The 25,013-nt window shown below is 43.6% G+C and overlaps 3 protein-coding genes across 3 annotated transcripts; all 3 read left to right on the top strand.

Annotated features, from left to right (window-relative positions):
• Nucleotides 1–2,722: 2,722 nt before the first annotated feature.
• Nucleotides 2,723–4,581, top strand: LOC142150213 (E3 ubiquitin/ISG15 ligase TRIM25-like). Its single transcript, XM_075205420.1, has one exon. It carries the CDS (start codon nucleotides 2,723–2,725, stop codon nucleotides 4,298–4,300), a length of 1,578 nt encoding a protein of 525 aa, XP_075061521.1. The 3' UTR covers nucleotides 4,301–4,581.
• Nucleotides 4,582–13,978: 9,397 nt separating this feature from the next.
• LOC142153051 (uncharacterized) lies at nucleotides 13,979–19,249 on the top strand. The gene has a single exon (XM_075210305.1). The coding sequence runs from the start codon at nucleotides 14,000–14,002 to the stop codon at nucleotides 18,818–18,820; it is 4,821 nt and encodes a 1,606-aa protein (XP_075066406.1). The 5' UTR covers nucleotides 13,979–13,999; the 3' UTR covers nucleotides 18,821–19,249.
• A 2,333-nt stretch (nucleotides 19,250–21,582) lies between these two features.
• Nucleotides 21,583–23,555, top strand: LOC142150212 (E3 ubiquitin/ISG15 ligase TRIM25-like). The gene is given in 2 exon segments (XM_075205419.1): nucleotides 21,583–22,222; nucleotides 22,225–23,555. Coding segments are annotated over 2 exon segments (1,641 nt in total). The 3' UTR covers nucleotides 23,226–23,555.
• The last annotated feature ends 1,458 nt before the right edge of the window (nucleotides 23,556–25,013 follow it).

Genomic DNA, 25,013 nt, shown 5'->3' with positions numbered 1-25,013 from the left:
GAAACGCTGGTGGGGGAGAAAGCTAAAATGAAGGGGAGAAAACGGACAAGGAACAAAAAATTAACTAAAGAAAAAAAAGGGGGGGAAGGGGGGAATAAACAGGGGAAAAAAGAAACAGGTGAAGGAGAGGGAGGGAAACAAGGGAAGGCAGAAGGAAATGATTGAACACAGAGGGCAGGAGGAAAAGCTGACAAGAAAAGGAGAGGGAAAAGGCAAAGATAGGAAAAGAAACAGGTACTTATCCGCCCTCTCTCTCTGATGTCTTCCTTCCCAGGCAATCTTGTGCTGTGGAATGAACCAGAACAGGAAGTGCAGCCTCCTATATCAATCAAGGTCCCTCCCACTGGATTACACATTGGTCGGGCCAACCCATGTTAACACCTTCAGGTATTTGTACAGCTTACTACAAACCCTGTCGCCCTTTAAGTGCATTCGTCCTATTCAGCCTCATTTGTCATTATGTGCTCTACACTTTATGGTCACATGTTCATTCCTATCAATGTACCACCAACATTATTAAGGCTCTTTTCTCAAGTGTTATGTGCACTACAAACACTGTTGCATTTATATATTCTTCCCCAGCAAGGAGGCACAGTGGCATGAGCTAAAACTAGCTTTCTATAGGGTCTCCTGGGTACCTCATTTCTTAGTCGCTATAATAGTCTGAGACCACCTCACCACAAACCACCTCCACTATCACTCTCTGACTCAGCAGGTGGTCTGTGATACAAACATGCATATAAGTTGTGGAAGGCTATCCTGGTTCTTGTCATGACTCCTATATATAGTTTGAGAGAGGGAAAATGCCAAAGGGATGGCTACTTGGTATTAAAAACAAGAATAACTCAGGACATTGTTTAATATGCTTAACATATTGTAACTGCAAGATATGTTAACTAAATGTAAAATGTCATCGGTGTCATTTCAGGTGATTCAGGTTATGGGTGTCGCTCATGGCTAATAACCATAGACCAGCAAAGCATAACTATAAGGATGTCACATATAACCACTAGGGGCATGATGGAACATACCTTCGAACATACCTACTGAAGACCAGGGGCCTGATTCATTAAGGATCTTAACTTAAGAAACTTCTTATTTCAGTCTCCTGGACAAAACCATGTTACAATGCAAGGGGTGCAAATTAGTATTCTGTTTTGCACATACGTTAAATACTGACTGTTTTTTCATGCAGCACACAAATATCAACTTTAAATTTCAGTCTACAAATAAGCTATCAAGTATTTGTGTGCTGCATGAAAAAAACAGTCAGTATTTAACTTATGTGCAAAACAAAATACTAATTTGCACCCCTTGCATTGTAACATGGTTTTGTCCAGGAGACTTAAAAAAGAAGTTTCTTAAGTTAAGATCCTTCATGAATCAGGCCCCTGGTTCAGGTACCTTGATAAATCTGGTGGTGTGTGCTTCTCTATGCCCCTGTAAAGGTGGCTTGCTGTCTACTATACAATCTGCCAGATAATCATTGAAAACTATTTGACATGTAAGTGTTTAAAAAAGTGTAACAAAAAACCCGTAATAAGATATGTCTATTTCCTTATTTAAAAGCATTTGTGAGGAGGTTTCTGTGGATTCTACTTCTGCCACACTTGTCATTGTAAGTGTAGAGGAAATTTAAATTGTCAGTTCTACTGAGGCATTGCCTAATTAAGGTTCTAGCTTTGTACATGGATGCAGTATATGTTCCTGCAATATAAAAGAAGATATACATAATTAAACATTATGTTATGTGGAACAATAGTATTGTCTAAATCGTTATTAAAAGAGATGGACCTCCAAATTGATAAACACACCAAATTGACAAGTAGACCGAAAGCAAGACAGGGCATGAGATCTGTAACCAGGAAACAACATGAGGTGATTTGTTCCCAAATAAATAAGCAAATGCCTCAAGATACAAAATCAAGTAACCAGCATCAGTGCTATACCCAGGACTGTGGGGTCCTTTTGCAAAATCGGGAAAACAACACCAGGCTATTTCGGGCTGGGTTGGTTACCCTATAACAGGAAGGCTTGCAATGTGGGTCGAAATGTGAAAGCAGCCCCAGCCTGATCAGCACAAGCCATTATTCATTAGGAGAATCTGGCCTACAAAAAATCTTGTACCCCTCTAAAACCAGGGCAAGTACTGGAGCTCATGTGGTGGTGGGTGCCAGGGTATCACTCTGTTGCCTCTTTCGCTGAGATTTGTGTTCCTTTAACGATTAAATAACACGTGTATGCTAATATGATGCAGCATAGCTAATAAACGCTTTATATTTGTAATGTAAACACCAGATTCTATGAATGGTAGATAGTAAGACATAATAAGGAATATTGGTGTTAGTAAAGTTAGTTACATAGTCACAGCAATTAAAGGCTTTTACTAAATTATCTGGGAATAAACAAATAAACTCTTATTCGTGCCATTCATTTCAATATTTTTTCATCAGAAAATCTTAACAGCCAAAATAACTGTATTTCTTTATAAAGTAATTACAAATTTATATTTTTCATCTTGCGATGTAGCCTTTACTGCTTGCAAAACTATTATACTTTTCTGAATTAAGTCCTTTTATGTATTAGGTGTGCTGCTTAGTATAACAGAGCCTATAGATATAATTTGAGTGACAGCCTCTCCCTGTGTGGAGAATGTGAAACACACCCACTAGTTTCTGGGTGTCAGAGACTTTCAGTTTCATTTCTCTCTCTGCTGTCAGCGATGGCGTCTGCTGATCTGAGACAGGAGCTGGACTGTTCTATCTGCCTGAACATTTATACAGATCCTGTATCACTGAGATGTGGACACAACTACTGCCGGGTCTGTATTGATTGTGTGCTGGATACACAGGAGGGGTCTGGAGTTTATACCTGTCCTGAATGCAGAGCAGAGTGTCAGGAGCGTCCTGCACTGATCAGGAACATTCCTCTCTGTAACATAGTGGGGAGATTGTGGCTTACTCAGCCAGATCAGGGGGAGACTGGGATCTTCTGTACTTACTGTATTCACTCTCCTGTACCTGCAGCTAAATCCTGTCTGCATTGTGAGGCTTCTCTGTGTGATAATCACCTGAGAGTACACAGTAAGTCAGCAGAACATGTCTTATCTGATCCCACCACTTCCCTGGGGAACAGGAAATGCTCTGTCCATAAGAAGATCCTAGAGTATTACTGCACTAAAGACGCTGTCTGTATCTGTGTTTATTGTTCAGCTGGGGAACATCGGGGACACCGAGTGGAGATGCTGGTTGAGGCCTCTGAGAAGAAGAAGGAGAAACTGAGAAATGTTCTGCATAAACTGACCACAAAGAGAGAGGAGACTGAGAAAAGACTCCAGAGTCTGCAGGGACACAGGAGAGAAGATCAGGAAAAAGCAGCTGGTGTAACAGAGAGAGTCACTGCTCTATTTAGAGGCATCTGGAGACAGCTGGAAGACCTAGAGAAGAGAGTCCTGAGTGAGATATCCAGGCAGGAAGAGAGTTTTTCACTCTCAGTCTCTGATCTGATCCAGCAGTTGGAAATAAAGAAGGACGAGCTGTCCAGGAAGATGCGTCACATTGAGGAACTGTGTAATATGTCTGATCCAGTGACTATCTTACAGGAACCAGACACAGATGATTTGTGTGATATTGAGGACAGAGAGAGACATGATGACCAGGTCCATGGTGGAGGAGATCTAGATGTGGATCTCATGTCAGGGACATTCCATACATTATCTGATATAATAAGAGGTATACATGTATGCTTCTATATGCAGGAACCTACAGATATATTACTGAATGTAAACACAGCTTCTAATAATATACATATATCAGATGACATGAAAACTGCATACTGGTCACCAAACCAGAATCATGTGGAAACACCAGAGAGATTTCAGTGTAATCAGGTAATAAGCACCAATAGATTTTCCACAGGGCAACATTACTGGGAAGTTGAGGTCAGTAAATCTGAGAGCTGGGGGATAGGGATGTGTTATTCCAGTATAGACAGAAGAGGAGGTCAGTCAGCATTTGAAAATAATAACAAATCCTGGTTTTTGAGGAGGTATAATAAGAATCATCAATATTTAGTGATTCATGACTGTAAAAGGATCCAGTTACCTGACAATATTCCCTGTGATAGAGTGAGGATATATCTGGATTATGAGGCTGGACAGCTGTCCTTTTATGCTCTGTGTGACCCGGTCAGACACTTACACACCGTCACTGCCACCTTCACTGAGCCCCTTCATGCTGCATTACGGGTATGGGGAGGTTTAATAAAGATATCTGGGGAAATCAGGAGCTGGGAGAAATGATTGCAAGAAATATGTCTGGTGACATCAAAGGGAGGGGAATATGATTGGTGGAGCAAAGCTGAGCTGTAAATAAATATATATAGTCATGGGATTTCTCCATCTCTGATTCACAGATAGCTGTAATTGGCTGACAACCAGTGTATACCCTATTACTGTATTCAGTGCTACACTTGCTCCTATTGGCTGTGATGTATGCAGAGAGTGAATGGAATGTTGTTTTTGTAAATCCCCTACTGGGAATTGCAGTTCAGAGCTATATTTCTTAAATAATAAACTGTGGTTTGGACTACAACTTTATATTTGCCAGAATTGCAAATTATAATACTTTTCTCTATATAATATTTTTGTTGTTGATTTGTAAAGCACCACAATGTTCCGCATTGGAATACAGGGCACACATAAAACAGGAAGTGTACAAGGTAGACAAAATAAATGCAGACATGAAAAGAAAGGGTAGGTAGGACCCTGCTCATGAGACAGCATACATTTTAATGGGAAAAGGGCAATTATTATTATTGTTAAACAGTACTCCCTTTTATATTATTATTATTATTATTATTATTATTATTATTATTATTATTATTATCTTTTATTTGTAAATCACCACAAAGGTTTAGAACATACAATAAAATGACAAGATAACAAAAGTACTAAAGTTACAAAATAAGTAAATACAAACAACAAATGGGCCCTGCTCATGAGAGTTTACATCCTAGAGGGGATGGACATACACAGAGAGGGATAATCTGAGTGGTGGGGTAGAGGTGGGGGATTTAAGGAGAGGGTTAGTAGGATGGAATGCAAAGATGAGTGTTAAGCACATGTTTGTTTCAAGGCTTGGAGACTGCTGGATAGTCCAATTAGCCATGGGAGTGCATTTCAGAGGTTGGGAGCAATGCAGGAGAAATCCTGAAGGTGGGAGGGGTGAAGAGATGAGGAGGAGAGGCAGCAGTCTTTGGCAGAGCAGAGTAGGCGGGAGGGAGTGTGTGTTGACATGAGGTTGGATATGTAGCAATTGGTTGAGGTCTTTCTAGGAGAGGGTAAGGAATTTGAATTTGATTCTAAAGCGGACTGGAAGCCAACCTAGCGACTGTCAGAGAGGGGCGGCAGAGGTCAAGCAACAAGAGATGAAAACAAGTCAGGCAGCAGCGTTGAGGACATATTAAAATAGGGAGAGATGGGGAAAAGGAAGGCGCGAGATAAGGAGTAGATGGATGAGAGTTTTACTTGAATCGAAAGTGAGAAAGAGATTTTAACAGATCTTGGAGATTTTACAAAGGTGGAAGTGGCAGGACAGGTAGAGGGACAGAGACAAGGACGTCACAACTGCACGGTCCTGATCAGGATGGTGGGACAAAGAACTCATGTCGGGACTGTCCCGCCTAAATCAGGACAGTTAGGAGGTATGCTGAAAGTTGCAATGAAATATGGCTTAGACACAGGAGAGGATGATAGCAGTAGTAGTTATTACATACACTGAAAGTTGCAAAATAACCCCCTTTCTAATGCTACTCTCACTTATGAGCAGTTATTTTCTTAGAATAAGAAAGCTTTAAAATGTATTATTAGCATTCTAAGCCATCCTTGCTATGACACCACTTTTTACCTGTGTTTTATGCTGTTGTTATCAAAGTGAGCATTGTATACATCATGTTATGGGATATCACCGTGTACATTGTGCTGAGTGGTGTCACTATATACATGATAAGTGCATGGAAACATTACATTAAGTTGCAGAAGTTATTATGTGCATAAGCTGAAAGCAGCAATAGCGTGTAGTGTTATAGGAAGAATGACGCGGCTGAGTGTGATCCCCGTGTACTTTTCCCCTGCAGTATAAATGGTTTCTGATGGCAGCCACGTGTTACCAAAGAGGTAATAGCAGCTGTTACAGCTTTACGACAAAATGTATTTAACCAACTAATAATACCAAGTACCAACTGTTTTACATTATTGAGCCTTACTGTCTAAGCTTTTTATAATATATATTTTCAAGTGGAGTTAGAAGTGGAATCAGTTCTTCATTTTTTTGTTTTCTTAGCAAGTACACCTGTCTAAAGGTAAATGATTTCTAACTATCCCTTTAAATATGTTTGTTTATACTAAGTGTAATGATCTATTTAAAGGACTGGATTTGCGGTTGAATCTTTATGAGGTACCCCCTGCAGTACTCGTATCACAGTTTGAGAACCTGGGTCTAGAGCAACTGGATAATAATGCATGAATATGATTTATAGCTATGAACTGGATTTTTATAAGGGCTTTGTGTGCCATTGTATCCTTGGTTTGCACCATCACCCAGTACTCTCCCCACTTATAGCGGGAGAAACTTGCACTTGGTGAACAAGCTATCTTAGAGGGTAGAGTGTGAGTGGGAAGTTGTGTGTCTGAGTTATGGTGAATCAAGGGGGCACTATTATTAATTAACATCATCAAGGGAACACTATTACTAATTAACATCATCAAAAGAGAACTATTAAATACTATCATTAAGGGGCCACAATTACTAATTAACACAATCAAGGGGGCACTACTATTAATTAACATCCTTGAGGGGGCACTGTTATTAATTACACTCATCAAGGTGGCACAACTATTAATTACACTAATCAACAGTACACTATTATTAACTTAGATCATCAAGGGGCACTGTTATTAATTTAGATCATGAAGGGGGAACAATTATTAATTACGACCATTAACGAGGCATTGCTATTTATTACGGTCATCAGGGGACACTAATATTAATTAAGATCATCAAGGGGGCACTATTATTCATTTAGGTCATCAAGGGTCCTAATAGTATGGTATATTCAGGACCATGTGATTCAAAATTGGCTTAGTAAGTAATTCTTACTGAATGATGGCACATTGCTCTTAATTTTATACCTTAGGGGCTCCCCTGTCTTAAGTGCCCCAGGCCCACCCAAAACCTTAATCCTGTTTTGTGATGAATAGAACCCTCAGTATTATCCTGCCTCCTTGATATTCCCAGGGACTTCATTTTTAAGTAAACACTGTAATCTCAGCCACTCCAAAAACTAGCGCATAATTTGTGCAGGACTGAGGGGGGCACTCTTTTTTTATTGCCTCCTCCCATTTCAGGGGCTATCAACTGAACCGCTTCTGCTGAAGTCATAAAGTGAAGGAGGAACAGACATGAGATAAGGTGGATAGTAAGGAAAAACAGAATGGGCATGCTGTGCCCACGTTTCCACTAGATACTAGTATATAAATAAATATAATAAAACCATTTGGTCTATTTTCGAAATATATCATCCTACAAACATTTATTTGTGTATAGTAAAGTGAATCCAACATGTACCTGAAACTAAACAAATCAGCTGTCTAAATTGTCTGTGGGACGGGCACTCTCTGCTAACATTCTCACTCCCGTCACCATGCCACTGTGTTGAAATTAGCAGGTTAGAAATGCACAGAACAAATAAAAGATCATATTAAACATCCTGACATTGACACAGTCCTGCAGCAGCAGAGGTGTCCATGTTAGACGGGGCTTAGTCATGGGTTCACCATGGTACTCCCCCTTTTCATCATGTCATGCTTCTCTGACCGTTTACTATGTCCCCCAGAGCTATGACAACTATAATACAATATAAAATTAATAATAGTACTCTGGGAGTGGCACTGTGCAATTCATACACACAGAAAAAATTGTACTGATATCATATACAAACCCATTACTAGTCATAATTAATCAAAGTATATTTTTGAGGTCAGTCGGCCTTTAAAGGATAACTTAACTTTCAATTTTGGGTGTAGTTCATGGAGTTATACAATAATACATTATTTTCCTGAGGATCAGCATATCACCCAGTCTAGCTAGTGCCCTGGTTTGGTCGTCCAGCTATGCTGTCCCCGCTGCTTCTGCTGCTTGCCTGTTTCAGGCAGCGGTGTTTTCAAATCCCCTCCTCATGCAGGCACCCGCAATATGATAGAGGGGACCTCTGCTGCACTCAGGAGCTGCTGGTGATGCTTGGACAAGACAGGGGTGCAGTATGGTACACGGGGCCTGATTAAGGGTTCCAGTCGCCCTGGACACTGGTTGCTGCCCCCCAGCCAATCACCACGAATGTATATACAGTGGTCAAAGTGGAAATTTAGAAAGGTTTTACAATGAAGACAGTAGAAGTGGCAGTATGGCATACCACCGTCTACCAGCCCACTTCCATCACTATATATATATATATATATATATATATATATATATGTATTAGTATTAGTATTATTGCTGTTCAGATAAGCACTGCATACTTCTCAATAAACTATACAAAAGAAACCACTAGAAAGAACAGCGCTGTGAGAATACACTTCTCTCTCTCTTTATATATATATATACATAATGTAACAAAAAGAGACATTTAGCTGGCAATATGCAGATAAAGCAGGGAAGTAGAGTAAAACATTGGCACAGTTATGTACCTAGGTGGAGATTATACCAGGTAAAAACATATGTGTAGTAAAAGTTGGTTTACTTACATGATTTAAAGGCTGCTTCCTCTCAGCAAACAGACAGGGTGGGTCTGATAGTCTAAACAGAGCCAGGGATGGGCGTTTCCTTTTAAAGAGAAGGTGGGTGTGTCGCCTGTCCATCAAGCTAGGCCTGTGGGAGGAGTGTGACACTCCGAGTGTCAGGTATAAAACCCTGCTTGTTTCATTGTTCAGGGAGATCAACGCTGGGCTAGCTGGCTGATCTGGACAGAGAGCTGGACAGTGAGCTGGACTATGTATAGTAGGCATTGAGGGTCTCCATAATTGCTGTGCAAGTATACGGTGTCAAAACATTATTACCATCCTGACAATAAAGAACCATAAAAAGGAAGAAGTTGTACGCGTGTGCTTCTGCAGTAGCGGACTCTTGCCACAATATATATATATATATATATATATATATATATATATATATACACACACAAACACAAAATTGTAAAATATTAATTAATAGATAAAACACACTTCTTTCTGCAGACATATTAAAATATCATTACAGTAAGATTCAGCATTGAAATTTAGACAAATTGCGCCGTTCTCTCTTACCTGATCTTGCAGCGTAGATTACCTGATGTTTTCTCTTGCTTGTTCTTGGAGCGTTGTTGTCAGTTGGCTTCTGGAAACTTGGGAGTCCTGTAATGAAAATGTGCAAAAATTTTATTATAGTACAAAATGTTAACAAACCCTGAATGATACAAACACAACACTGCATTATGACCAAATAAAACAACCCCCTAATACAGGCATATATAGACAATAAAATATATGAAAATTATTTATAATTTCATATACAAATATCTACCAGCCCCATCTGTCCAGTATTTAGCATTCTAGTGACCGCTGAGACCGCATGATTGCCACACAATGCAGAGATCATGGCCCCTACAAGCTATTTCATCACCTTCCCCAGCCATTTTTATCAACCCTCACCAGAACATTTATGATCGCCCCATCCATTTCATCACCCACACAACCACTCATTTGCTCACCCACCGCCCCAGCCAATTAGTCACCTCACCATAACCAATTTATTAACCCTCCCTAGCCAATTCATTACCCCACAACCAATTCATTAACCCCCTAGCCAATTTATCAACCCATTGCAGGAAATTCATTAGCACCCCCCACTAGCTAATTCATCAACTCATTCACAGGCAATTCATTTCCCTCCCAGGCAAATTCATCAACCCCCTGCAGCCAATACATTAACCCCCTCAAATTCATCAACCCATTGCAAGCAATTCATTACCCCACCCCCACCCCAGCCAGTTCTTCAAACCCATTGCAGCCAATTCATTAACCCATTAACCCCCTCCCCCCACCAGTAATCTCCCCCCTCCACAGTCTGTGTATCACCTCCTCCTCCCCCTTGATATTTAAAGGCAGAACTTACCTTGCTGTCTTCTGCTCCTCCTCTCTTCAGACGCTGGCACTTCTGTGTTCTTGACAGGCAGCTAACAGCAAATCCAATGCTATTAGCTGCCCTGTCAGTGCGGGCGCACTGGCAGGGCAGCTAACAGCATCAGATTTGCTGTTGTGCCAGTTCACTTACCTATTGGAGATTACGTTTCACTGCATACTCCTGAAAATAGTATGCAAGGGGATGGGTTTGTGACTGCCCTATATATTCTTCCCCCAGTGGAATTTGGGCCTCGTTTGCTGCACAAATTTCGCTAAGCAGAAGCACACCAGCGTGCAGGCTCAGTATCTCTTTGTTGTCCTTTATTGCATTTGCTTTTTCTCTTCTTCTCTTCTTTCCCTCCTGTCCATTCTTATCTTCTGTCTTTTGTTCCCTGTTTCACCACTTTTTTCCTAAATCTGTCCCTTCTACAGGGTCATTCCCCACAACCCTCCCTTAAACCAATTTCCACCACACTAGTTTCCCCTTTAATTGTACCACCTCTCATCTCCCCCTTCCTCCTTATCCCATAGCTGTTCTTGCACTACTTTGTCCCCACTCCTTTTGTAGTTTTAGCCCCGCCTTCCTCACATGTTCAACCTCACTTCATTTCCCCTACTTCACAATCTGACCCCCCGCCACCTGCACTACCATGCTGCGGCCAAATTGTCATGCTGCCCCTTCCGCCTGTTACCAACATGGCTTCCAACCCTTTTTGGGGAGACATCTTGGGGCAGTTGCCTTTCCCATTGTGACAGAGCTGGCACCACTGTTAGTGACCCCTCTGTCTTCACGGTGCAGCCCACGCCAGCAGCTGCGGGCCGGAAAGGCAGTGGGGAACACCCCAGAGCCACCAATGAATTTTTCATCCCCGGCCCCCACCAGGTATAAGGGGGAACAGTGTGAACAACCCTACAATCCCACTAGGGTGGGACCTAGTCACTCCCCACCACCCTGCTGCCCTATGTCATAGCAGGCAGATGGGTGGGTTTGGGGGTATAAACCCACACACCCCCTAGCCCATTTTTAAGGGGACCATCACAGGCAAGGTGTGTGGGCCCCAGCCCCCCTACTGGGGTAATTTGTCATGACGGCCCCAGGTGGTTTCTTCACCAGCTTTCTTTGACGCTTTCCAAGTTAGCGAGTTGGTGGCGCAGTCTAAAAGTGAGGTACGAGCAGTGCTGCTGACTAGGCACCTGATTGTACATGGTAGCATGATGTCTTGGAAGCTCCTCAGATCAAAGTCAGATCAGAGTGGTCATCGTCAGTGGATTCAGATTCTGGCTCATGGTAATCAGGACATATGTCCAGTTCGACTGTGCACTAGATTTTATGGTATTAGACCTGTGGTAGGAGAGCTGTGGTTAGTTTATGCCAGCGGGACTCCCCTCTTCAAATTCCAGTTTAGCACTCATTAGAGTTTAGGCTCTGCCTTTTACGGTGCCCATTTTTTCCGAATTGGGGTGACTAATGCATCAGCCAAAGGCAGCCATTCCATTGTTGCGATGAAATCACTTGGCAGGTGGAAGTTTGATGCTTATAAGTCATACATCAGAACTAAGAGGTAGTCTGCTCTTGGTCGCCACCCCCTTCCCCCTTCGGTAACCCCGGGCTTTTCTACTAGTCACTTTTAGCTAGGGCGTGAAGGGATTTTTTTTCCTGTTTTTTCCAGGCCTGATTAGTTACGTGCCTCCAGGGTTTTACAGGTTTTTTTACCTTCATATGGGTTACCTTTCTCCTCTCCCTTTCCGGTTGGCTTCCCCATTGTGGGAAAACCATGGTAATGGTGGAACGGCTTGAGTTGAGGCTTCATGAAGGACCTTTTTCTTTGTTCAGGTTCTTATTTAGGTTCAGCTGGCAGAGCGATTCAGATATGGGCGATCGGACACTCCTATGTCTCCTATGTCTACTGGGCATCCAGTAGGCTGGCTCGAGACAGGTCAGCTTTCTCTCAACAGGTGGATGTGAAATGGTTGGGTAGGAGAGGCATGGCTTGGTGGCCCTGCTGCCCCTCTTCTCTGCTGAAGTGCATGTCAGAGGTCCCCCTGATGTACTAGCCATCCACTTGGGTAGTAATGACCTGGGTAGGGGCAAATCACTGGATTTATTGATCTCCATTAGGGAGGATCTGTGTGCCATTCACTTTACCTGGCCTGGGGAAAACGCTTATGCTGGTCTGACGTTATTCCCAGGCTTTCCTGGAGGACCAGTACCCCTGCCCCCACAATGAAGACCCTAGTCAAGAAAGTCAACCGATGTAGTTAGGTCACTTGGGGGTGTAGTGATACACCACCCGTTAATTACGGTGGATCAGACTTGGTTTTAACGGACAGAGGGGGCGCATCTTTCGGAGGAAGGCATTTGGTTGTTCCTTGAGCAGTTGTTTTGGAAGTAAAGATGAATAATGAGTTCACGCGGTGGCGGTCTGGGTGTCTGTCATGTGCAAGCTAATTTTTAGGCATAAATCTGCAAATATATGTTTGTGAATTACTTCCTAGAAATAGTGAGACATGGTTCTCTTAGGAGCTGTTAGATCAAGGGGTTTTGTGTATGTTAAACCACCCAGGGGGGCTGGTAGATAAGGGTAGCACCTTATACCATTTATGGCAGGATGGCAAATGTGAATGCCTTTGAGGAGATCTCTTGCAAGACAATGAAATCTCACACATGTTTGGGAGGCCCCAGACAGGCCGACTGCAGAGACTGGGTTGTATGTTAATGACAGATTTAAGCTGAATAAGGGCACAGGAAAAGATCATATCATTTTCTCCAATATCATACATACCAGAGGCATGTGTGGTATGCAGATGAAGGGAAACTTAGGACCTGTTGTGTGAAGGTAAAATCATGTTCGTAAACCATACTGTTGAAAAGTTAGGACGGTGTAAAGAAAACTTGACTTAGAGGTATTCAAACAGCAAAGTCATAAGACCCTAATTTGCATTCTCCCCTCCTGTTGGTTCTGACCTCACAGGGAAGGGGGCTGGGGGGCCCTGTAGCTTGACTTTAAAACTGTATTGAAAATGTAACTCGGGGTTCTTTTTCTTCTGAGGGAGTTTATTTGAAGAGGTTCCATTTTTTCCTGCTCCTCCCGGCACCACAAACTTGATTCTAAGTGAGGTATCAATTCTGTGTTTTATCCTTTTTATTTTATAAGAAACAATTGCACTCTATTTGTATGTCATTTTATTATCTTTTTATCTTAAGCATTGTGGATGTATTTTCCATATTAAATTACACTTAATAAGTTCTAGTCTCTGTGTTCTTATGAATTCACGCGACAGTTTGGTCCAGACGCTACCTAATTGAAACTGTGAAAACCTTGTGGTTTAAGTGAACTCTGATTAAAGTAAATTGTGTTGGATTAATGCTAGGGAGAACCGAAGGCTTCCTAAATAAGAGTGTCAGCTCTTATCCGAAAAAACCTTGGTGGTGGTAATTAGTATCGCAAAGCTAGTGTGTGGCATAGATAGGGAAGTATTTAATCATTTTAGACATACCAAGTGGTTGTTGTGTGGTTAACCCTGTGTCACGTAAGCGTCACGCAGACTCAGGTGAGTGCTGTTCGTGACAAATTGGTGGCAAGCTTGTGGGATATATTTTTAATTTTTTTTTTTAAGAACTTAAGTGAATTAGGGTTGTGTGATCCCTGAGAGAGGAAATACAGACTAATTCACCAGAGACTGAACTCAATGCTTAAAACATTTATAAGACATACAGCAATTGTTTCTTTCCCTCCCCTTCTCTTTTTTTTCTTATCTTTTTTTATTTGGCATTAAACTGAGGAAATGGCTGCTGCATATAAACGTTTGACAAAGGAGGCGCTGATTTCAGATTGTGAGGATGCAGGAATTCCCACCAGTGGCAAAAGTAAGGAGCAATTGATTGAAGCTCTTGTACAGAGGGATGAACATCAACTCACAGTTGTGTCTGAGGAAGAGCATAGCCAGGACTCAGGAGCGGACCTGACTGTGGATATTCCTCAAAACCAGGGACGGTTAATTTCGGATGATTCTAATGGTGCATGTGTGGACACTGCTATGGACGTTTATATGCAAACCGCCCTGAAATATTTGGGCCCAGCGGACATTACAACTAAAATGCAACTCATACAGCAGTTCCAGGAGAAGGAAGCTGCTGACCGTCAGGAGAGAGAGAGACACGCTGCTATGGAGGCAGCAGAGAGGCGCGCTGCTATGGAGGCAGCAGAGAGGCACGCTGCTATGGAGGCAGCAGAGAGGCGCGCTGCTATGGAGGCAGCGGAGCGCCAAGCAGAAAGAGAATCTGCCGAGCGAGAGGCAGATAGGAGATATGAGCTGGAGCTTGCCAAGCTCAAACGCCAGTCAGAAGCGAAAGACACTGGTATTAGCAGACCCCGTCCTGAGAATTTCCCTGTATTGGAAAAAGACGGGGATGTAGATGCTTTTTTGCGAGGATTTGAAAAGACTTGCCGACAGTATGGACTGGCCAAAGATCAGTGGGCACAATATTTAACCCCTGGTTTGCGAGGTAAAGCATTAGAGGCCTTTGCAGATATTCCACCTGAGATGGATGGAAATTATGAGGCAATCAAAAGTGCCCTGTTGCAACGTTTTAACATCACCCCAGAGGCGCATAGGCAGAAATTCAGAGATTTAAAACGCAGTGCCTCTGACACATATTCAGGACTTGTGGCCCAGCTGTGTGCTTCCTTCAAACAGTGGGTTGGAGGGCTACAGATCACCACCTTTGATGCTCTGCAAGATTTGATGATCCAGGAGCAGTTTCTGACTTTGTGCCCAGCTGATGTGAAGGAATGGGTAGTGGATCGGGACCCTGCATCATCTGCGGAAGCAGCTAGACTGGCTGACAAGTATACTGTCACCCGGGCCCCTGCAGCTAAAAGAGGAACTTTTGTGCCAGGACAGTCTGCCTGGAAAGGGGAGCGGCCAGGAGGAGCACATTCACCTGCTGTTGTTTCTTCATCTTTTGGGAGGGTGGGGGCCAAGCCTGTTCAGGGAGATACCCGCCGTTGTTTTATTTGCAACAGGACAGGGCACCTCAGTGCCGCCTGTCCAGACCGAAAGACATCTACAGCCTCCACTGTGGGACCACCTCCTCCCCGGTCTGCTCCAGCTGTCCTGTGTGTTGCGGGATCCCAAGTGAGCCGGAATGACAATCTGCAAACGGTCACTGTCGGTGACAAGGTAACTGTGGGGTTAAGAGACACGGGTGCTGATGTTACCCTGGTGCGTTCAGAGTTGGTGGGGTCATCGGATATAATTCCAGGGAAAACTATTGCTGTGCGCGGGGTGGGAGGGATACACCCTGCTGTGCCTATGGCCCGGGTCTATCTGGACTGGGGTGCTGGAAGAGGTCTAAGGGAAGTCGGGGTATCGGACAATATTCCTACAAATGTTTTGCTTGGAACTGATTTAGGCAGGATGTTATCTCGTTATGTTGCTAGTAGTGATGTTGTGGACTCTGAACTTAACCATGTTTTTTCCCAGGTATCAGGATGTGACAGGGAAAATGTTTGTTCAGTTGTATCTGAAGTCTGTAAACTAGGATGTGAGAAGGAAAATGATTGCTCAATTGTATCCGACCTAGGTCAACTGTCTGTATCCAAGGAGTTAGGGGATGTAACTATTTCCTCAGTGTCAGTGGTCACACGTAGGCAAGCAGAGAAGGATAGGTCCTCACAATTAACTCCTGAGAGAGAGGTAGAAAGTCCCTCTGACCCAGAAGCTCCCCCTCTAACCCCCCTCCCTCCAGCACCTGCAGTTACAGACGCCTTACCTTTATCACCAGACACTGAGCAGCAAGTGAGAAGCCAGGCTTTTCAACAAGCACAGCAGACTGACACTACACTGGAAACACTGAGGTGCCTAGCAGGCAGTCCTCCCACTGAGTCTGATAAAGAAAGAGTGTTTTGGGAACAGGGAAGGTTGTATAAGGAAAGTGTAGCCAGAGATGTACCTGAGGCGGGGGTGATGGAGAAACGGCTAGTGGTACCCCTTATGTATCGGGAAGGGTTACTCAGGGTAGCTCATGAGGTCCCGCTGGCAGGGCATTTAGGCATAAAGAAAACTAAGTCTCGCTTAAAGCAAAAGTTTTACTGGCCAGAAATGGGCAAAGATATTGCCAATTATTGTCGATCTTGTCATGCCTGTCAGATGGTGGGGAAGCCTGGTGATGTGGGACACGCCCCTCTAGTGCCCCTGCCAATAATAGCAGAACCCTTTGAGCGGGTAGCTGTGGACATTATAGGACCCCTTGCCATTCCCAGCAGCTCTGGAAAACAATTTATTCTCACTGTGGTGGACTATGCCACACGGTACCCCGAAGCGGTGGCCCTCTCCTCCATACGGGCTGACAAGGTGGCCGATGCCCTCATATCCATTTTCTCCAGGGTAGGATTCCCCAAGGAAATGTTAACTGATCAGGGCACACAGTTTATGTCTAATTTAATGCAAAGCCTTTGCAAAAAGATGCACGTGGAACACCTCATAGCCAGCCCCTACCACCCACAGACTAATGGCCTGTGTGAGCGTTTTAATGGTACTCTCAAACAGATGCTCAGAACCTTTGTGGAGTCCCAGGGGAGAGACTGGGAGAGGTTTCTGCCGCACCTCCTGTTTGCGTACAGGGAGGTGCCGCAGGAATCCACTGGCTTCTCCCCCTTTGAACTCCTGTATGGGCGCAGGGTGCGCGGTCCCTTAGATCTGATCAAAGAGGATTGGGAAGGGAAATTAATCACCCCCGAAACCTCCGTGGTCCACTATGTGGTGCAGTTCAGGGAGAGGATGCAATCCCTAATGGGGATGGTGCATAGTAATCTGAAGGCTGCCCAGACTAAGCAGAAGCAATGGTATGACCGCAGTGCTAGGGAGCGTATCTTTGAAGTGGGTCAGAAAGTTCTGGTATTGGTTCCTATGCGGCAGAATAAGTTACAGGCTGCTTGGGAGGGCCCCTACTTGATAGTTCAACGCATCAATGATGTCAATTATGTGGTAGCCAGGGATGAGGGACGGAAGAGGCACAAGGTATATCATGTGAACATGATCAAGGCCTACCACGAAAGGGGGGTCTCTGTATTAGCTGTATGTAGCTTACCTGAAGGGGACCAGGAGCCAGACCCCTTGTTAGACTTAGTAGCCTCTGCCAAGAGTGGGAGATCATTAGAGACCACCCAGCGTAGTGAGAGCTTGACAGAAGTACAGCTAGATCAGCTGTTTGTGACATTGAGGCCCTATCAGAATCATTTTACAGGGAAGCCAGGGCAAACACATCTAGTTGCTCATCATGTAAACACAGGCGATCAGCCTCCCCTCAGACAGACAGCTTATCGAGTTTCCCTGGAAGTGCAGACAGATATGAAAAGGGAGATTGAAGAAATGTTGGAGTTAGGGGTAATTAGAAAGTCCCACAGCTCCTGGGCTGCACCAGTAGTGCTGATCCCCAAAAAATGTGGTGGAACCCGGTTCTGTGTGGATTATAGAAGGTTAAATGAGGCTACTGTGTTTGATGCCTATCCCATGCCCAGGATAGATGAATTGCTAGAACGGTTAGCCCACGCTCGCTATATAACCATTATGGATCTGAGTAGGGGTTATTGGCAGATCCCTCTGACGCCTGAGGCTCAGGAGCGGTCCGCATTTATCACCCCGTTTGGTCTGTATGAGTTCCTGGTCATGCCCTTTGGGATGAAAAATGCCCCTGCCTCCTTCCAGCGACTTGTTGATAGCCTGCTAGAGGGCCAAGAGAGGTATGCTGTAGCCTACCTAGATGACATTGCTGTGTTTAGCCAGACCTGGGAAGAACATTTGATCCACTTGAGCAGTGTGCTAGCTAAAATAGCGGGGGCGGGTTTAACAATAAAACCTGAGAAATGTCAGATTGGTATGAATGAGGTGCAGTACTTGGGGCACCGAGTAGGAGGAGGTACCCTGCGTCCCGAGCCAACTAAGGTAGATGCTATTGCTGCATGGCCCACCCCTAAGACCAAGAAACAGGTTATGTCCTTTTTGGGGACCGCTGGATATTACCGAAAATTCGTGCCCCAATATAGCTCCTTAGCTAAGCCCCTAACTGACCTTACAAAAAAGAGGTTGCCCCAAGTGGTGACTTGGACCCCAGACTGTGAAGAGGCATTCACCGCATTGAAGTCTGCACTTACCCAATCCCCAGTATTGCAGGCTCCTGATTTTGACCGGAGGTTTACAGTGCAAACGGATGCCTCCAACTATGGGCTGGGAGCTGTACTCAGCCAAGTGAATCAACAAGGGGAAGAGCACCCCATACTGTACCTAAGTCGGAAGCTGCTTCCCAGGGAGGTGGCCTACGCAGTTGTGGAAAAAGAGTGTTTAGCTATAGTGTGGGCCTTGCAAAAGTTGCAGTCCTACCTGTACGGACGGGACTTTACGGTAATCACAGATCACAACCCTCTCAGCTGGTTGCACAGGGTGGCTGGGGACAATGGGAAGTTGCTCCGGTGGAGTTTGACCCTCCAGCAATACACTTTCACTGTTCAGCACCGAAAAGGGAGCCACCATGGTAATGCAGATGGATTATCCCGTCAGAACGAAAGCCTTGTGTCAGGTGAGCAGGGAAAATCGTCTTGTAGGTAACAATTTCCCTGCCACCCTCTAGAACGGGGAGGTGTCATGTGCAAGCTAATTTTTAGGCATAAATCTGCAAATATATGTTTGTGAATTACTTCCTAGAAATAGTGAGACATGGTTCTCTTAGGAGCTGTTAGATCAAGGGGTTTTGTGTATGTTAAACCACCCAGGGGGGCTGGTAGATAAGGGTAGCACCTTATACCATTTATGGCAGGATGGCAAATGTGAATGCCTTTGAGGAGATCTCTTGCAAGACAATGAAATCTCACACATGTTTGGGAGGCCCCAGACAGGCCGACTGCAGAGACTGGGTTGTATGTTAATGACAGATTTAAGCTGAATAAGGGCACAGGAAAAGATCATATCATTTTCTCCAATATCATACATACCAGAGGCATGTGTGGTATGCAGATGAAGGGAAACTTAGGACCTGTTGTGTGAAGGTAAAATCATGTTCGTAAACCATACTGTTGAAAAGTTAGGACGGTGTAAAGAAAACTTGACTTAGAGGTATTCAAACAGCAAAGTCATAAGACCCTAATTTGCATTCTCCCCTCCTGTTGGTTCTGACCTCACAGGGAAGGGGGCTGGGGGGCCCTGTAGCTTGACTTTAAAACTGTATTGAAAATGTAACTCGGGGTTCTTTTTCTTCTGAGGGAGTTTAATTGAAGAGGTTCCATTTTTTCCTGCTCCTCCCGGCACCACAAACTTGATTCTAAGTGAGGTATCAATTCTGTGTTTTATCCTTTTTATTTTATAAGAAACAATTGCACTCTATTTGTATGTCATTTTATTATCTTTTTATCTTAAGCATTGTGGATGTATTTTCCATATTAAATTACACTTAATAAGTTCTAGTCTCTGTGTTCTTATGAATTCACGCGACAGTTTGGTCCAGACGCTACCTAATTGAAACTGTGAAAACCTTGTGGTTTAAGTGAACTCTGATTAAAGTAAATTGTGTTGGATTAATGCTAGGGAGAACCGAAGGCTTCCTAAATAAGAGTGTCAGCTCTTATCCGAAAAAACCTTGGTGGTGGTAATTAGTATCGCAAAGCTAGTGTGTGGCATAGATAGGGAAGTATTTAATCATTTTAGACATACCAAGTGGTTGTTGTGTGGTTAACCCTGTGTCACGTAAGCGTCACGCAGACTCAGGTGAGTGCTGTTCGTAACAGTGTCCCTTAAAGGATTCCAGCTTTGGTAGGAAAGCTTTTGCGGTCAGCGACTAATACATATAGTTGTCACACGGTGGACCTTCGGTTTCTACAACCGTGGTCTGACACACTTACCTGCCTCCCGCTGACCTCCACGCTCTGGCCGTCGGCGTCCTGTTTTCGGGTCTGCGCATGGGCTGACTCGATCTTCTATGTCCTCTGCATACCTCCTATTGGACAACCAATATCGGCTCCAAACTTTAAAAGGCACTTCCCCCTACAGTTCAGTGCCTGTTGATCGTGTTACCTGCCTGGTATCAGACGTGGCTCCATTGCTTCCTGTGCGTTCCATTCGTCTTCAGAGCTCTCGCTCCACCACTCCGCTGTACCGCTGTCTACAAGAGCTTACGCTCCATCTCACCTCGCTGTACCGTTGTCTACTAGAGCTTACGCTCCATCTCATCCCGTTGTACCACTGGCTACAAGAGCTTACGCTCCATCTCTTCCCGCTATACCGCTGTCTACAAGAGCTCACGCTCCATCTCACCACTGCACTGCTTGTCTACTGAGCTTACGCTCCACCACTCCGCTGTACTGCTTGTCTATAGAGCTTACGCACCATCACTCCGCTGTACTGCTTGTCTACAGAGCTTACGCTCCAGCACTCCGCTGTACTGCTTGTCTACAGAGCTTACGCTCCACCACTCCGCTGTACTGCCTGCCTACAGAGCTTACGCTCCATCACTCTGCTGTACTGCTTTTCTACAAAGCTTACGCTCCACCACTTCGTTGTACTGTTTGTCTACAGAGGTTGCGCTCCACCACTCTGCTGTACTGCTCGTCTACAGAGCTCAGGCTCCACCACTCCTAGTTTCTCAATTGTCTTCTGAGCTTTGGCTCCATCTCTCCTGCCGTTACTTGCTATCTGCAAGTTTCATCCTTCCCATTCCTCTAAAAGATCTTGCCTGATACTCCTAGTATGGGCAGCGACCTGCGCCCATACACAGCTAAGACCAAACCACCTTGTGGCGGTCCCTGGTGAACACTGTCCATTTGTTAGACCCCGCGCCTTGCTAGGAGTAGTGTTAAATTGGGCAGATCAAGAATCCTATCTGCAGAACCGTGATAATAGTACTTACGCTGATTGACCGCAGGTCACTGCCCTTTTCGAAGTAACATAGCTCTTGGTCCCTCTGTGTGGGGGGATCCCTTGACCTGCTTTGTGTGGGCATGTCATTATAAATCCGGAAGGGGAGTAGTCACACTGACGCCAGATCTAGCATTTGGTCAAATTATAAAGGAGTATATTTTGGAACCAATGGTTAGTGCCAGTCAGCCATACATTGTTTTGGTTCAGGTATTAGTTGGTAGCTGACCTGCAAAGGCTTTCGCCGCCACCATAAGTTATGTCAGTTAATAAACTGTGACCTTTTGCCAAAGATCTAAATTTGTGTTAGTGTCTTTATTTATTGATGTGAATATAAGTTTAATTAAGTAGAAAATTTGTGCAACAAGGAGAGGCATCAAAAGTATGCAGTTTATGTGAAACACACCCATTGATTTCTTTGTGTCAGAGACTTTCATTTTCATTTCTCTCTTCTGCTGTCAGCGATGGCGTCTGCTGATCTGAGACAGGAGCTGGTCTGTTCCATCTGCCTGAACATTTATACAGATCCTGTATCACTGAAATGTGGACATAACTTCTGTCGGGTCTGTATTGATCGTGTGCTGGATACACAGGAGGGGTCTGGAGTTTATACCTGTCCTGAATGCAGAGCAGAGTGTCAGGAGCGTCCTGCACTGATAAGGAACATTCCTCTGTGTAACATAGTGGGGAGATTTCTTTCTACTCAGCCAGATCAGGAGGGGACTGGGATCTTCTGCACTTACTGTATTCATTTTCCTGTACCTGCTTCTAAATCCTGTCTGTTGTGTGACTCTTCTCTGTGTGATAATCACCTGAGAGTACACAGCAAGTCAGCAGAACACGTCTTATCTGATCCCACCACTAATTTCGGTAACAGAAAATGCTCCATTCATAAGAAGATCCTGGAGTATTACTGCACTGAGGACTCTGTCTGTATATGTGTGTCCTGCAGTTTGGTTGGAGAACACATGGTACACCATGTGGAGACTCTGGATGAAGCCTCTGAGAAGAAGAAGGAGAAACTGAGAAATGTTCTGCAGAAACTGACCACAAAGAGAGAGGAGACTGAGAGAAGAGTCCAGAGTCTGCAGGAGCGCAGGAGAGAAAAAAAAAAAAAGCATCTGGTGTAACAGAGAGAGTCACTGCCCTGTTTAGAGACATCAGGAGACAGCTGGAAGATCTAGAGAAGAGAGTCCTGAGTGAGATCTCCAGGCAGGAAGAGAGCGTTTCACTCTCTGTTTCTGATCTGATCCAGCAGCTGGAAATAAAGAAGGACGAGCTGTCCAGGAAGATGCGTCACATTGAGGAGCTGTGTAACATGACTGATCCAGTGACTGTCTTACAGGAACCAGACACAGATGACTTGTGTGATACTGAGGACAGAGAGAGACATGATGACCAGGTTCATGGTGTAGGAGATTTGGATGTGGGTCTCATCTCAGAAAAATTACATACATTATCTGATATAACAATAGGGATAAATATGGGGATCTATATGCAGGAAGCTACAGATATTTTGCTTGATAAAAACACAACTGGTAATAATATACATATATCAGGTGACAGGAAAACTGTATCCAGGTCAGATATAAACCAGAAATGTCTAGAAACAAATGAAAGATTTCAGTGTAATCAGGTAATAAGCATCGGGAGATTTTCCTCAGGGCGACATTACTGGGAAGTGGAGATCAGTAAATCAGAGTGGTGGGGGGTAGGGATGTGTTATCCTAGTATAGACAGGAAAGGAGATCAGTCATACATTGGAGATAATAACAAGTCCTGGTGTTTGGATAGGTATAATAATCAGTTTTCAGTGACACATGACACTAAAGTGATCTGGTTACCTTACAAAATTCCCTGTGATAGAGTGAGGATATATCTGGATTATGAGGCTGGACAGCTGTCCTTTTATGCTGTGTGTGACCATATCAGACACTTACACACCGTCACTGCCACCTTCACTGAGCCCCTTCATGCAGCATTATGGTTAGGGAACGGATGTATAAAGATTTCTGGGGGAGTCAGGAGCTGGAAGAAATCTGCCCAGATACTAGTGACATCAGAGGAAAAGGAATCTGATTGGTGGAACATTTTGGCACTAGAATAAAGTAATGTTTGGGTTGCAGCTGAGCTCCTCCTGTGCCGTATAACCGTATGTTCAGTTTTCCCAGCTTTGTTCTCCTGTTGGTGGGTTAGAAACTTTCATAATAGATATAAAAAAATATACATTTCTATGGGACTTCTCCATCTCTGATTCACAATAATTAGCTGCAATAACTGTCTGTCAGCCAGTGTACACCCTATTATTTTGGTCAATGCTACACTTGCTCTTATCGGCTGTGATGTATTCAGGGTGTGAATGGAATGTTGTCTATATAAAGATCTGCCTACTGGGAATGTGAGTGTGTTAGGCTATATATCATAGTTGCCAACTCCCGGAAACAAGGGGGCGTGACTGGAGGGCAGGAGGGGGCGGGATGAGGCCAATGGCGTCATTTTGGCCCCGCCCCCCGCAAAACCGTAATTTGCGTCGTGGGGGGGCGGGGCCAAAATGACGCGATTGGCCTCGTTCCGCCCCCTCCCGCCCTACAAAATGGAGTGATTCACCGAGAATCGCGTCAGGTGAAATCCGGGATGAGGGAGAAATGCCATCTCCCCCGGGAGCTGGCAAGTATGCTATATATTAGTTTACCACACTATATCTCGCTTTGTACTGCCATTGTTGAGGGGATAAATATTCTTATAAGAACTTTTTGTTATTGAAGATTACTTCAGAGGAGCATACATAGAGGAAACCACATGTTTGTTTTAAAGGGCACAGTCAATTGGTTCTTCTGTGAAACAAAACTGGGATCAGTGTTACTATTTCATACATGCCTGTGCACTTTGTGTTTTGAATTAAGAACTACCTTTAGTGACATTTTGCAAAGAGCTACTACACTATATATGTTTTTTTTTTTCTTTATCTCTTTATATGCCTCAAACACAATGATAACGATTTGCCTATATTAAAAACTGCGAGACTGCTATAAAAATCTCTAAGGTTCCCATGTTTATATGTGTTTATGTAAAAATAAACTTTAATGCACATTTGCTCTATATGTGACTTTATATCTACTTCTTTATGTTTAAGCTGTGACTGTGCCAACTATTTCACTATATAAATGTATGCTTAGGTTTTAAATCAGTGTGGTGGCACAGCTTGTGGGAAAATAAGATTTCTCTGAAGTAGTATTCTGTTTTTCTCTACTGGGAATTGTAGTTTAACATGGGAATTCAATTAAGTGCGAACGCTCGTCACAGCCTTGTTTTGCCATTCCGGGTATTACGTTAAGTAAAATGCTGTTGATATTTTTGCTTGCACCTTGTAGAGGTCTGAGCACAAATCAACAATGTTTTATTGCCCTAACATCTCGCAGAGTCTCATCAAGCGAACAAGACTGATTCTTACATAATACAAGATGGGTTGGACTACAATTCCCAGCATGTCATATTGCTTAGCTGTATTAACCTGATATTTGAGGTTAGAGAAAGAGAATTGGCTTTAACATGGTGCACTGACAGTCTCTGAAAAACATCATTCTAACCAATGATTATAAACCCCACCAATTTTGTTAAACAGCAATTTTATTTATAATCTTTAAAATGGATATATTTAAAACAGCGAAATAACAAAGTGAATATGTGACTTTAAAGTTATAATAAAATCTGTTGTGTATGCCTTATAATCCCTGTATTTATATAGTTCTTATTATGTTTTTTTTTTTAAATTAATTTTACTGTTATCTCACTTGAATTAATTAAAACTACGCATTTCGCTGTGTGCTTTTTCAAGCCAAAGAAAACTAAAAAACAATATGAAACCAACCTACTAGGAATAATATAAACAGGTGGA

This window comes from Mixophyes fleayi, chromosome 4 (assembly GCF_038048845.1).
Source record: "Mixophyes fleayi isolate aMixFle1 chromosome 4, aMixFle1.hap1, whole genome shotgun sequence".
NCBI classification, from domain to species: Eukaryota; Metazoa; Chordata; class Amphibia; order Anura; family Limnodynastidae; genus Mixophyes; species Mixophyes fleayi.
The sequence above is the reverse complement of the archived record's forward strand: the minus strand, read 5'-3'. Positions and strand labels throughout refer to the sequence as shown.

What these genes read in the sequence shown, in the direction of transcription:
- LOC142153051 (XM_075210305.1), top strand. Translation starts at nt 14,000, where the DNA reads ATGGCTGCTGCATATAAACGTTTGACAAAGGAGGCGCTGATTTCAGAT.
- LOC142150213 (XM_075205420.1), top strand. Translation starts at nt 2,723, where the DNA reads ATGGCGTCTGCTGATCTGAGACAGGAGCTGGACTGTTCTATCTGCCTG.